We start from the raw sequence: 14,929 nt of genomic DNA, 5'->3' as shown, positions 1-14,929 counted from the left end.
TTCGTGCTCGGGAAATTATTTAACGCGAGTTGTATCGTGACAGGTTAGTATGTTCTGTATGTTCCACATAACATGTTTAGTAAAGTACCATTTCAGACTTTGCGGAAGAGCCCGAAGTTCGTGAAGAAATGTTACAGTTCGTTGATGGGGATAGTGCGGCAGAAGGGGATTTTTAAGAAAGATTAAGTTGCCGTGCACTTCGCATATTGTCCCGACTCCGCAGCATCTGGGGCCAGGATGCTACCTCAGTATTTATGGGTAATTTTGTTTTTAGAGATTACGTGAATCCATTTATAAAACTTCTGAACACCATAAAAGAATCCCATATTTAGGAGGAAAAATAATAATACTTTTTCGTTTTCGCAGGGGGGAACTGGCTGACTGGAGGGCATTCGCCCAGATTATTACACACACCCTGAAAAAAGAGCCCATATTCAATGGGACTATAGTTAGCAGATGTCCCGCACTGTGGCTGTGTGGTTTAAGACATCATGCTTTTGGGCTCCAGCTATGGAACCTGCACAGGTTCGAGTCTCCTCAGGGAAGTGTAACAACTTTTCTCTTTGAGATTTTGCCTGTGTATGGGACTGGCGGCCACCCACCATCCTCAGTAATTTGGGGGAGCTACAAATAAGTAGTGTAAACCAGTCATGAAAACCTGCAACGATGACTGGGGGTTCGTCATGCTGACCACCTGTCACCTGGAACCGGTTGGATGATCTCCCACCCAGCAGGTGGGGGTGAGGCTGGCAGTTGGTAAGTACACTAATCAAAATATTATTAAAACAAAATAAAGATCTATAGGGTCTTATTGTCCCCTTAAAAAAATAAAGCCTTTTCACTTTAAAGTAAAATTTTATAATAATGATTTTGCAGTCAAACACCGCAGCCATTAAACGAACATCATTGGGCAGGTTATACTTCACATAAAACCATGGAAAGATGTTTTTGACTAATTTTGCCTAATTCAGTAGGCCCTGGCCCTCACGGGCTGTTGCATCATGGGTTATTATTATTATTATGGCTAGCAGATGGCTGTCGACATGGGACATAATTTTTAGGAAAGAGGAAAGTTAAAGTGCAGATGTTCATTTCTAGTAATTCAAAGTTGACCTGTTTTGTAATTAGGTCTCAACTTACTCTTGATAAAACAAGTGTGTGCATATTTATGTTGATTTTTTTTTCTCATTTGGCTAATAGCGAAAGAGTTAATAAAGTGCATTCTCAGGGCCAGGAAATGAACCTGGAATCTTTGGTAGCAAGGACCACTTAATGCTCTTGGCCACTGTGGAAGTGTACACTTCATCATGAATTTCATCATTCATCACCACTGCAAATAGTACAAGAGTAGAAAAGTGAGGTAAAACATACCTGGAGTGGATTAGCTACTTTTTTTTGCATGGTATATGGTCCATGATGCTTTTACCCCTCATTACAATACACTCAACTTTTATGCAATACCAGTAGTCTTACAGGAAAACATTCCTGAGAGTACTTAATGTTGATATCACACCAACACTATTACCCTTTTCAATAGTGTTACTTTCTCCCTTCAAAAATACATACTGTGGGGCGTAAGATTGGTATAAAAAACAGGAATATGGTACAGTCACAGATCATTGTGGGTTGTAATGATCCCATTCAAGGTTGCCCACAGGATTATTTCTCAGAAAGGGAAGAAATGTGGAATGATGCTTTCCCCCAGTTAAAAAAAAATCTCACAAAGCAATGCCACCTCTAGGATAATTTGCATAGACACTTAATCTGCTGTCTTTCATGGCACTACAGAGGTTGTTCGCTTTATATCCGACCATTGTCGATTCGGTGCTGCCACCTGGCGTATCATGCTGGAACTATGGGTCTGCTGGCGGGAGCAGTGTTGTGTCTGACCTTGTAGGTGCGTGAGTGTTGGTAGTGAATGTTATCAAATGACGCCGAAAATCAACCGGTATTGGGAGGGTTACGTAATGGTCCCTTTTCCATGCTAAGTTTTCATACGTACGCATTGTGAAACAGTGTCGGGAGAATGGGTTAACACTTGGGTGACTACTGCGAAAGCTATTGTGGCCCGTTACGCACAACAGGCTCTCCTCGCGAAACATTCACCCACGAAAACCACCAGGAGAAGGGCTGCAAGCAAAGTGTCACCTGTAGTGCTAAGGGAGATCCGTCGATTGGCATGCCAACAAATCCACCGACTCAACGTGATATGGCCCACATTTCACCTTGCACCGTCAACTGTGAACAAAACAATTTACAAGCGCCTCAGGTTGAAGTGTGTGCGGAAGGCCTGTGTCAAATTGCCGAACATAAGATGAACTGCAGGAAACTGTATGAAAAGTACCTGGCAGGTTCCAAATGGAAGAAAGTCGTCACAATGGATGAATCATATGTCCATCTCACTGCTGGTGGTCACATTCAGGCGAACACATACCGTGACATTGACGGCAAAGGGCGCAGCAACTTTGTTCGTCAGTGCGGGGAAAGTTTCCCTCGTGGCTTTATGGTTGAGATGGGATTCGGATATGAGGGTAAGTTGATGATACGCAAGGTGGACAAAAACGTGAAGGTGAATGCCAGATACTTCCAAGACTCCATTCTGACACCTATCTATCGGAGAGACATCCCAGAATTGTATGGAATGGACGCGAACCAGGTGATGATCCATATGGACAAGGCTTCGAGTCATACCGCCAGAACATCACTACGTTTTTATCAGGAAATGGCAGAGGAATTAGGAATTCGTGTCATTCCATTTGAAGACATTCCTGTGAAAAGCCCAGATACCAGTCCAATGAATTTTTGTGCATTTGGACTGTTGAAACAACATCTTCAACATCACTGCCCGCGCACTCTGGATGGTCTATGGAAAGCTTGCAGGGAGGAGTGGGACAGAATTTCCATACCTGTCCTACGCCGGATCTTGCTGCAATGGAAACAGTGATGCTGGGTGATAGTCCACAATGCTGGGGGTCCAATAGACCATGATCGGTGGTGGCGATGTGGCATCTCTTAAGGTGAGTACCCGTCAAACATGGTCGGATATAAAGCGAACAACCTTCTGTATGTGTCCATGTTTTCATGCTACAATTTCACTATTCGAATTATATGAAATCTTTCCAAAAACCTCAGAAGGAGAGGGGGGGGGGGGCACTTGGCCCCCTTGATCCCATTGAAAGTCAATAGGGTTATTACACACCAGAACTGAGTGAAGAGTGAAAACCTGTATGAAACGCTACTGCATTATACTTACACCCACACTAACATATTGCAGCCTGAATTCAAGCTAACATAACTACAGAGATAATTATCAACACTACACTAATAAGTTTAACATGCCAGTGCAGCAATGCCTCGGGCAGTGCTTTTTTCTCTCTTCGATACAGTTCTTTTGTGCCACTGTTGTGCTTTGTAGAGATTTTTAATCTGTTGCAACCCTGTACACAAAAAAACTTAGTTTAGATCATGGGTGGAGGTGATGAACACAATTAGACAAGTTGGTACATTCTGAGAGCCTTTTATTCCATCAGTTTGATACATAAGACAGTGAGTACAGGTGTTTTTTTCTTTCTTTGTACAAGTGATGACTGCACATGAGAACAATATAAAGAGATTCACACAGTCCAGAAACACTAATAGAATACAAACACTAGATGGAAAACTAGAATATCTTTGCATGTTGTCTTCCTCTTTTCAGTTCAATTGAAAATAGGTTGCGGGTAATATCAGTTTTGACTTAGTTAACATACACATTCTGTCTTTTAGATCAAACTCAAATGAGGATAAAGTTCTCAGAAGAGTATCTCTTCAAATAAAAAATAAATCGCAAGATAAAATGAAAATTATGTAATTGGTCACATAAAAACTTGTGCTCACTTTCCTCACTAACAACATCCAAATGTGCGACATAATTCTTTGTGCTATGGGAAGACTTTTTCAAGAACATCATAGCTTTGCCTTCCTGGCATAGCAAGTGCTGAAAGAAAAGCAACTGATGGTGCATTTTTCTTTGATTAAAAGAAAATGAATATGAACATTTACACTTTGCTCATGATTTCAGTTTCTTTCCCACGTTTCTTAAAGATTTACCACTATTATGTTGGTCTGTACATGACCTATAATACAGACAGTATTTTTTGTTTTTAAACAGATTGAGCAGAAAAAATACTGGTCATGTCTTTGGTTGATCAGGTGCCATATAGTACAAAATGGTTGCTTATGAAACTATCCTACATGAACTCTTTGTTTATAAATGGTGAAACCAATTTTGCACTACAGGCAGTCTGTCCTCAGTTGAAAAGGTTAGTAAGGTTAGGAAAGTGAGACTTCACTATGAGGTGGCACTAACCACCTTGATACCCACACAAAGATGAATAATAAATGACTCACATTTAAACTTTCCAATGTGATGGCGATGTGTGAATGTTTTTCCCTCCCTACAAATTATATTTCAGTGAATTTACAATATCTTAAAAATCTATATTACTTAGTTCCCTTCAAATTGACTTGTTTCGTTTCATGTATATAAAAACATCTGCAATCTATGTGACAGTTGTAACACATATAATATAGTGCTATAATTCTAGAAAAAGTTACAATACATTGAAATAGTCACGTTGTTTCACCCTCTCGAACGAGGGATTGGGGGGAGGGACAGGTAGAAATACATGCAGATAAAATCTGTATTCTCTTTACAATTATTTTCTACCTAACACATGTCCATCACTTTCACCTGACACAATTCTACATCTTACACTTGTTCATATTAACAGAGAGCGATCGCAGTGTACCTGTAAAATTGCATGAGCAGTGACACTGAGTGAGAACACAGTATCCAATACGTTGCTGAATCCTGTAAATAAGGATTATCAAAAGTTTCCTTTTCCTTTTTAGAAAAAAATATAACATGTACTGCTTTCAAGGCAGTTCTGCACAAAATGTTTACCAAATTGAAACACAAATTTGATTTAGAACAAAATTAATTTTAAAAACTAAGCTTTTGTAAATACCAGCTGATCAATGAAATTTTGCATGTATACAATATATTTGCTGAGTATATTTTATATATATATAGATATATATATATAAAACAAGTTTCTTTATATATACACACACACATGCACTCACACATACATACATACAAACACACACACACACACATCACATGATTAATATCAGTCCAAACCTTGCTTTTTATACTTGTTTCCCTGAAGTACAGGAAGTTACACTCAATGTAGTCAACGGAGTTGGTAGCTCACATGATTCAAGTTTCAGTTTCGTCGACAGTCACTACCATTCCGACAAAAAAATTATCACTTTTCAATTTCACAGCTTGTATATATGTATTTATAAATGCTACATGATTTCTTTCAAGTGCTTGAAGAGACGTACTGTTGACACTACTTGTTACTGTTTAGCACAATGGTTTTAAAAATATCAACACACAATAGTGTGTTTAAAAAAGTCCAGCTTGTGGCATTTTGGATATTCAAATAAGTATGAGATTCTTACACACTTTCTATGATGTAGTTTACAAACTACCACAATAAATACACACAATAATAATCATAAAAAACTATATAAAAGAAACATGAATAGTTTTTCTTTAGTTCTGACACCCAGAATTTATGCAAACTTTAATTTGAGGGTACTAAAAGAGTAAGTTAAAATAAGGATAGTGATTTCTGAATCTTGGAATGTAGCCACAGCAGCAACACTGATTTTCTTTTTCCTTCCATAGCAATGCTGAAGAGCATTGACGATACATTATACGTGTAAACTTATTTCACACACAAGACAATGAAAAATAATAATAAAAACGAAAGATGCAAGGTGCACACTGAACACTTGCTTAACCTATAGGTTAAATTCGTTCTAGCTGCCAATTTTACACCTTCTGTTATTGCAGCTAATCTTTCTATTATGGTAAGACCTTTTCTTTTGTAATATATGGCTGCAGAGCATCTGCTGAATGCATCAGAAGCTAGACCTGTTTTCAGGTACAGAGTTTAAAGATTGTATAATACAATTTGAAAGGTGTACTGTACAAATGAACTCTGAAAAACTCAAGTGAACAAAATAACCAGCACTTGAACAGATTCACAGAGTATGGTAAGTGCCATCACAGGTCTGGGAGAGTCCGTTATAACAGACCAATGATAATGTAATGAGTAAACTTGATAAACGTGAGCAATGAATTGTCATGTCTCAGTGAAGAATTCTTTATTCCAGCCATTTCTTTAGTAAGGGGCGAAACGATTATAGCTACTCCGGTACACAGCTGCCTGCAAGATACACAAGAAAAGATTTGTGAGGGACATAACATTAATACATCTATTTATGAAAATGTAGACAAAATTATACAAGAATATCTTTAAAAAAAACTTTCCGTCCTGCTATAGCAGAGATCGAAAATGCTCATATTATAATAGCACCCCCCTGATTACCATATGTGTATCTTCGAGCAACTGTTACAATGGATGATATTCAAATTAACATCAGCGGTGCAGGACAGTATGGGAAATCCAGCTGAAACAACAAGGTCTGGCAAGCAACAGCAAGTGTGTAACAAAATAAACACTGTGTGAATGAAAATAGACCAGAGTTTAACACTTCTGATAGTGTTACTGAAGTGGGTATTTACAAATGAAGTTTACTTTTGGTGCAGTAATGTGTGCAGATGTTAATATTGTTTATGTTATTCTGAAAGAAGACCATACCAATCATACAGTTTTGCCAGTAGTTAGGATGGCGTTATTTTCCCAATCAGGGATGCAATATGAATCGTATTTGAAAGGCTAAGTACTGTTTTTATGGCTATTGTTATATTAATTTTACGCTGATAAATTGTAACGCATGTGGTTGCAGTATGATCTCAAAAAATGTTCACATAAAAAATGTTCAGGTTTAATGTTTAGTCAGCATACCCATTTGCACTACACACATATTTGTGTAGTTCTCAGCATATATTCTATGCCATCTCAATACACATACAGAAAGTGACAATAATATGTTGTTGCATTAAAAAAAAAAGTAGTATAAAATTTTACATTTTCGGAACACGTCTCTGATCATTTTCATGAGACAATGCTTGTTACCTTAACTACTCTAATTACATTTTTTTCTTTTGCTGTCATAACTCCACAGGTACAGGAAATGATATGAGCACATTACTTACAACATTCAGGACAATATAGCTTTGAGTTTTCGAGGCAAATATATTTTAGACATGAAGCACATAACATTTCATGTTTTTCTATCAGTTCCTTGAGGACAAAATGAGCAGTAGCTTTTTCTCGTAGGTTCCTGTTCTGCTGGATTTGGTTAGGTTTATATTCTGGTGGGGTCTACTGGACCCAAAGTATGCTGTATATCGACTGATTTTGAGATCAGATGTCCGCTAGAGAATACCTGGACACACAGAGTCCTCTAGTGGCAAAGCTCAGAATAGTATTAAAGAATACAAATGATTAGGTCTGTGAGACCCCACCATAGCAGTTAAGGGTTAAATGCCCTTTTTGCTAAGATGGACTAATCGGTAATAGAGGTCTATCCTCCACTTATCCACAAGAAACTCTGACACTACTCCTGAATTTCTTTCGAACGTTGTCCACATTTATACAGCATTGCTCTATGGCAAATAACATCCTTTTAGTTACAAATTGCACAAATTTTAATTTCCCTTCTTGCATGGACATTGGTTGAACTCTACCAAACAAAACAAGTCTTCTTCTATACCAATTTAACATTTTAGTGAATTATATCTTGTATAATCTGACCCTGTGTTGAAGTTCGATAGCTCCATGAGGCAGCCATGCTACGCAACTTCCAGTTGATCTAGTAACTGCAAGAACGATCGGTTAAGATAATCACCACGCTCCCAGCTACATCCTAACTTGAACCTTAATCATACATTGAAAAGCTAGCCCTAAGTTGGATGGTAGGAGTTATGTAGTATGACAGTCAGATCTGCATTTGTTCTGGGCCTATTAAAATACCCTCTGGATGAAATCTGAACTTCCAACATTCGTGTAAAAATTCGATCTACTTCTTGCACTAACACCAAGATTTCTGAAACACTGAAAAGTATGTAAAATAAAAGCTTCCCCATGACTTAAACTAGTAACACCAGCACCACTGCTTCCACGCCAGCGTTTCAAATGCAGTGGCGGATCTATGATACTTACCCCATAACCTGCAACAGGTCCTATGCTGTGTCCAAGGTATGGATCTGCATATTCACGACCATAACTACATGAAAAAGATGAGTTAAAATTAGCATTGGTTTTCTTATATTAGTTAAATTAATTTAAAATCATTGTACTTGCACTTTAATACAATATAATCAAAATTTCCCCAATATGTATGTAGTAATAATGAATATGACCTTTATGATTTCTTTTTACAATATTGTAGATTAAATATCATTTAAGGTGTTTGACAAAATAAATGTACTGCTTCACAGAATAAACAATATTATTATATATATGTGTGTGTGTGTAAAACATGTTTGGCCAAGACTGGCAAAATGCAAATCATATAGAAATGTACAGGGTGTACCCATTAAAACTTCTCAATTTAATTTTTTTCTAGTAGGAAACTAAAGTACTTGGGAGTTTAAAATATGATCAGCTAGTAGGGTATCCCACTAAATTTATTGGAAAGTATCATCCCTGCATTTTTATCATGTGCTTCTTTGGTGATATGGAATGTCACTTCCAACGTGAAAAGCAGTGAATATTTTCTTAGCACATGGAAACTGACATTTCTTCCATCACCCTTGATACACTGTGTTCATGGGTGGATCGAAGTTTGGAGAGGGGGAGGGGGGACTTTCAAAGCTAAGTTATCAATTAATATGAGAGTAAATAGCAACTGTCTCACAGAGGCTTGTTACATAATATAACTGGCATTGGTGTAAAGGAGAAAGAAAATAACACTAAACAAGCAATTCCAAAATGTGGCTTTCACTAGAGAAAATGTATAGTTAAAGATGTAGAATTTTCATTCTCTGTAAGAAATACAGGGATCTAAACAAAACACATATATTGATATTATTTTTAACAGTTATCATCTAGCTAATAACAGACATTAAGAGCAACTTATATCTGGCAAGTGAAGAGAAATGCACACTACAGAATGCAACAGTATATAAAATTAAGCAGTTCACCTCAAAACCTACTTTTAAAACTAGCAATAAACTTTTAATGAACCTAAAAAATCCACCCTCCCCAAAACCCTAGAAAAGAAGTTAAATAAAATGGTATCAAGTCAAGTAAGATTATGTAGATTTTGAAGCTGCAAGTACTTGTACTAAAAGATAAATTAATAGTTTGTGTTGGATTTCATCTTGTATGATACAATAACACATTCAATTTCACAGTTTACAATTTAGATAAAACATATGTTAATACTCAAATCAAACCAATGTTTTGTAACAGTTTCTATCATCTAAGTTGTCGAGTGAAATTTCTGAAATTATTCATTTTGAAGGTCTGCAGCCACCTTCAGGCACATTACATCCTGAATCTAGGTTATAAAAAGCATGTTCATTTAAAGAACTGCATTTACTCTTTTGCACTCCAAATACAGTAGAACTTAGATTTTGTGTTTTTCAGGGGACCACACTGAAAAAACATCAAATGCGGGAAAATTTTATAACATTTTGCTACACTGGGACCATCAAGATTGAATGTATAATTTGGGAAAATGTGAAACTATGGAATGTAAAATCTGGGTTTTCCTATACTTACTTGCATCAACAATGTGATGAGAACCTCCATATTATACATAAAAAGTATTTCATGCAACTATGTCACTGGAGGAATTATTTCATAAAATGTATCAAGTTATGCAATTATTTCCAGTGCTTTGGATTTTTTATTTACAGTGAAAAAATTCTACAGAAAACTTAAATATCTGACAGTTGTCTTGTTGCTTCAAGAAATATACTTACGAGAACTTGAGTTCTTAAATTGTATATCTTGAACAATGCTACTTAATGCAAAAAATTATTTTATTCTTCATTTTAATGATGGGTTAAATTAAATGAATAAAAACTTAATATTGTGTCTGCATTAACATAGTAGCATTTGCAAGACATATAAATTGATAACTTACTAGATACCACAAGAGTTGAAGAGGTAGAAGGTGAGGGGTTTTGTGAACAGGGCATAGGGCAATGGGTGTAATGGAGGCTGGTAAATTCTTGGGTCAAAAGTAAGGATTAGGGTATTTTGAATGTCTCCATCTCTCTATTTTTTCTTTCTTTCCAAAAAAAATTGGAGACTTACCCTGCAACTGCTGCATAGCCTGCAACAGGTTGTGCAGCGGCGGCAGCTGCTCCGTATGCCCTGGCTGCGGCTGCTGTGTAGCTGGCGGCTGCAGCATAGCTGGCCTGTTGGGCAGTTGATAGAGGAGTTTTTAATAGAGGAGTAGCTGAAGCAGCAGCAGCAGCGGCGGCAGCAGCAGCAGCAGCATTGGACTGAAATAGAGGGGGGCCTGTAGCAACTATGTGCATGCAACATGAAGCACAAGCAAACCAACACAACACAATGAAATAACGGAAAAATGAATAACCAGTTAGTACAATCCATTAAATAGAAACGAAGCACTACTAATGAAAGTTCATATATTGTATAGGTAAGGAGCTTCACTGAAGGAAAAAAAAAAGGTATGATCATATAAAGTTTAGCTTGTAGAACATACAGTAATGTTCTCTACGGCAAACAAGACATAAGCTATATTTATCAATATACAAGTTTTGGCACACTTAGCCTTAATAAAAAGCCTGCTCTATAACGCGACGACTTGTTGCAACAAATTTAACTGTTACAAGACCAATGTTTAAAATCAACTACGTAGGAAAGCCCCCGTAAATAATAAACCAGCGCGAATACAGAAAATACACTAAACTTAACATAAAGAGACAACCCGCCAAAGAGCACAAGAACACCTGCATGGTTATTTTCATGCCTGTATCATACCCAAGTGAAAAAGAAAATATAGTTTCATAATATTTCACATGCTCACATTTAATATTCCATAAAGGTGTTGAATGTTGAACGTCTTGGGTTTACATAAAATGAAGTCAAGGAGCATAACAATAATTAATGACATAAACCAGACATGAATAATGAAAAATAAATTATAAATGTTGCATTTTTCTTTAAACTGAAATTAAAATACCGGGGTAGAAAGTGCTTGCAGAAAAGATGCATGCTGTTCATGCACACCTGACTTCTATATCCGTTGACTTTCATGCCAAGAACAGCATTATAGATCATGAACTACTACAGCCAATGTTAAAAAATTGTCAGCAACAACTAACACATTTCAAGACAGGTAGTTCTAGTGGCAAGGTTGGTAGAAAGGCTGCCCCCACACAACAATCACACTCAAAATTTACACAAAATGCGAGTATAACCTCTAAGGGAAAATAAATGCTTTTGTGTTTTAAGTCGACATTGCAATTTAATACATATGCTGAAAGAAAAGGTTCACTTCACTAAATCACATTAATGGAAAAAGTACAGTCACAACTAGATAGGCAGATGTGAAATTATGTGGATAAAATAATTTCAAATTTAAAAGTAACTACACATTCCTTACACGTAGGCTACAACAATTGACACATTTGTTAATATGCTACATTTATTTTCTTGGAGATTTGGGGGGGGGGGGGGGGGTAACAATGGAAGAACAGATACCGTATTTACTCATGTATAATGCCCGAAATAATTTGGACAGCCAGCATGAAACCACGCATGTTTTTACCATGTCGCTGCGTATAATATGCATATATCACCAAGTACAAATACAAATTACCAGGTTGGGTTTCTTGAGCAATGATAATATAAAAGTTTAAGTGCCGTTTCCCACGATTATTCACTTTGTAACTGAACATTTTGCGACACCGAGAAAAGTGGTACCATTCTGGTGGAATTAAAGTATGCACCTTCCATCACACGGGATGCGTATAAGCTGTCGGGTGAGAAATAATAAAAAATAACTTCCCGAGCCCTGTAAATCCATTCACCACTCCTCTCTTTCCACGGTGTTTCAATCTTGTCCTCTTCTCCTAACACTCTCCACTATCTGCTCTTTCCACCAACATCTTGGTCTCCCGCTTGGCCTTATTCCCACTCCTTGTGCATTATAAGCTCTTACTGGTAGTCTCTGCATCCATCCTCTTCATGAGTCCGAACCATCTCATCTGTGCTTAATCTATCCTGTCCTGAAGCTTCACCTTCCCCACTGTCTGTCGGATCTCCTCATTCCTTATTCTATCCCTTCTAGTCTTCTCCAATATACTCATTAAAAATTTCATCTCCACTGCCTGCATCTTTCTTTTGTCTCTCTCTGTCATTGTCCGAGTCTCTGCTCCATACGTAATTATTGGCACATAGTATGTGTTATATATTACCTTCTTGCATTTCATAGGTACATCACTGTCCCATATTAATCTTCAAACACTTTGATAGAGCCCACCACCAATTTTTCCTTCTGTTTACCCCCTCATCTATTCTTCCACTTCTCTCAATTATGCTTTCTGGATATTTGAAACTCTCCACTACCCTCAACTCTTCTGTGTCCATCTTTATTTTTGGTACATTTCTGGCTCTGTTTCTTGTTGTTATTAGCACCCAACTCTTTTCTGCAATGAATTTCATTCCTGCTCTTCTAATTTCCTCATTCCAACTATCAAGCTGCCTCTGTACTTCTCCCCTTTTTCCACATATTACCAAGTCTTCAGCGATCAACAGGGCCTTCCTCTCTTCCTCTCCTATCTTCTTCCCCACCTCTAAGTTAATTGCATCCATTGTAATTATGAAGAGCAATTCCCTGTTTAGTCCATTACTTATATTGAACCACTCCGTTCTTCACACTGCTTTGGTTGGCCTTGTATCACATTATCTCTTCCTCAACTCCTCTCTCTCTTAGAGCCTTCCAAATCTTTGTTCTGTCCATGCTTTCGTATGCCTTTTCTATATCTAGGAATGCCATAATCAAATAATTTCCATACTCTTAGTGCCTTTCCTGTAATTGACTTATGGTGAATATCAGATCTACTGTTGATCTGCCTCTTCAAAATCCATACTGTTCCTCTCTCATGCTCTGTTACTTCCCTTATTCTTTTCTCTAATATTTTCTCATACACACATTAGTGTTATTCTTCTGTAATTTTTACATTCATTATATGCACATTATACACGAGATAAAATTGTCGCTTCTCCCTATCAAAATTCAGGGTGTGCATTACACATGCATGCACATTATACACATATAAATACGGTATTTTCATTTCATTTAAATATTTATTAAGAATGCACCTAGCATTAGTAGAATGCAATGCTGATGGGAATTTCTACTATACATTTGCTGAACAAGTAGAGGGGGTTGAACTATCTATACAAGTAGCTACTTGAGTTGAATTAGTTCCCTCAATTTTTTTCCTCTCGTAACTTCACACACACTACACTGTAGTGATCACATGTTCCCAGGTGTATGTTCAAAATGTAGAGAAAAAATTGTAAGGAAGGATTGATTAACTGAGGATTATCAACATATTGTAAATATGTCATTAATTAATTGTAATTAACCTTCTTAGCGAAGGAAGGTTAATTTTAGTCACTTGAAGGAACATATGGGACCTACAGTATGTAGTACTAGTGAATTTCAGCACTGAAAGTACATTACAGTTTTCATATTGTAGCAACATTCAGAGTAAAAAAAAAAAAGTAGCCGATGTTTCAAAACACCTATTGATCTACTAAAAACCATAGAAAGATAGCAGGTTTCAACTAAAAGACCAATAATGAGACTTGTGTTATTGAAGTTCTAGTGTCACTGTTAACATATGCAAGGTTTGCATTGTGGCCATTTTTTAATAATTCATGTTGATTGCTTGTAAGGATCGAATGGATAAATTTCATTCCCTTGGCCTTAGAGCTTCTTGCATGAAGTGCTTACAACTGTATCATTGTAAAAATATAGGCAACATAGTCATCTACCCAAGTTAATGCTTTTGTAATTATCAATTAGTGACCAATATTATAATTTTCATTGCTATGTAATCTTAGCAAGAATAACTATATGCATTATGTTGAATTTACCTTTTGAATATTTAAAATTGTTCTTTTTTTCTTTTTTTTTAGTAATAACTATAAATATAGGCAAGATGGTAGTCCTTAACTTACTGGACTAGACAATAAAATACATACCTGTAATCTGTAATTTGGATCTGCTGTAGCAGCATGAGCAGCTAAGAAGGGATCATAATACACCCCACTGAAATACACATTAACATACGTCAGAATGTAACAAGAGTTCAAGAAGCATAATTACTGTCTACTGTACACTTTACATCGGAAATTAACAGAACAAATGACTTTCCACCCACAAATTGATGGAAAAAAATAAAATCCACTCTTTTCTGTAAGTTATGTCATATCACCACTTCTAACACTACCAACAGGAATTTATTTTAGCAAATCCTTGCTATGATTCCTGAGAGAATAATTATATTTTAAATTAATTTTTGTACTAACATGAAACATGCAAATTTTAATTTTCCAACTTTACAAGTATATTCTCTTTCTTGTGATAATTTACCTAGCGTGATCAAGTAACCATTAAAAGCTACTATACAAAGTTCAAATATACTTCAAAAGTATAATTACATAACATAAAAGGGTTTAAAAAATAATAGACGTACTACTTATATCATTTAAAATTTCTTTTACAACAAATAGCTATTTTTTTCTGAAAATGTAAGCTAATGCCAAAACTTGAATGGCCAACATTGTGAAAAGGATGTTACTGTACAGAAAAAGCATTTAATTTATCTACACATACTATATTTTTAAAACTGTTAACCATAAAATGTATATCTACAGTAAAGAAGTCAAACATTCAAAAGATTATTAAC

At 36.4% G+C, this 14,929-nt stretch overlaps 1 protein-coding gene across 22 annotated transcripts in view; it reads right to left on the bottom strand.

The window, feature by feature from the left end:
• Window positions 1–3,501: 3,501 nt before the first annotated feature.
• Window positions 3,502–14,929, bottom strand: part of Rbfox1 (RNA-binding Fox protein 1) — an 886,300-nt gene continuing 874,872 nt past the window's right edge. For 19 of the 22 annotated variants that reach the window (XM_083136853.1, XM_083136855.1, XM_083136858.1 and 16 more), the window contains 4 exons: window positions 14,223–14,289; window positions 10,293–10,483; window positions 8,187–8,250; window positions 3,502–6,284 (listed from right to left, as the gene is read on the bottom strand). In XM_083136853.1, the coding sequence (XP_082992979.1) occupies window positions 6,240–6,284; window positions 8,187–8,250; window positions 10,293–10,483; window positions 14,223–14,289 (367 nt within the window). In that variant the 3' untranslated portion in view covers window positions 3,502–6,239. The remainder of the gene's footprint in view (window positions 6,285–8,186; window positions 8,251–10,292; window positions 10,484–14,222; window positions 14,290–14,929) is intronic. The other 3 variants (XM_083136859.1, XM_083136863.1, XM_083136868.1) reach the window with 1 other exon arrangement.

Source organism: Lepisma saccharinum, chromosome 15, assembly GCF_977018435.1.
Source record: "Lepisma saccharinum chromosome 15, izLepSacc3.1, whole genome shotgun sequence".
Taxonomy (NCBI): Eukaryota; Metazoa; Arthropoda; class Insecta; order Zygentoma; family Lepismatidae; genus Lepisma; species Lepisma saccharinum.
Note: the sequence above shows the minus strand (reverse complement) of the source record. Positions and strands in the feature narration are given on the sequence as shown.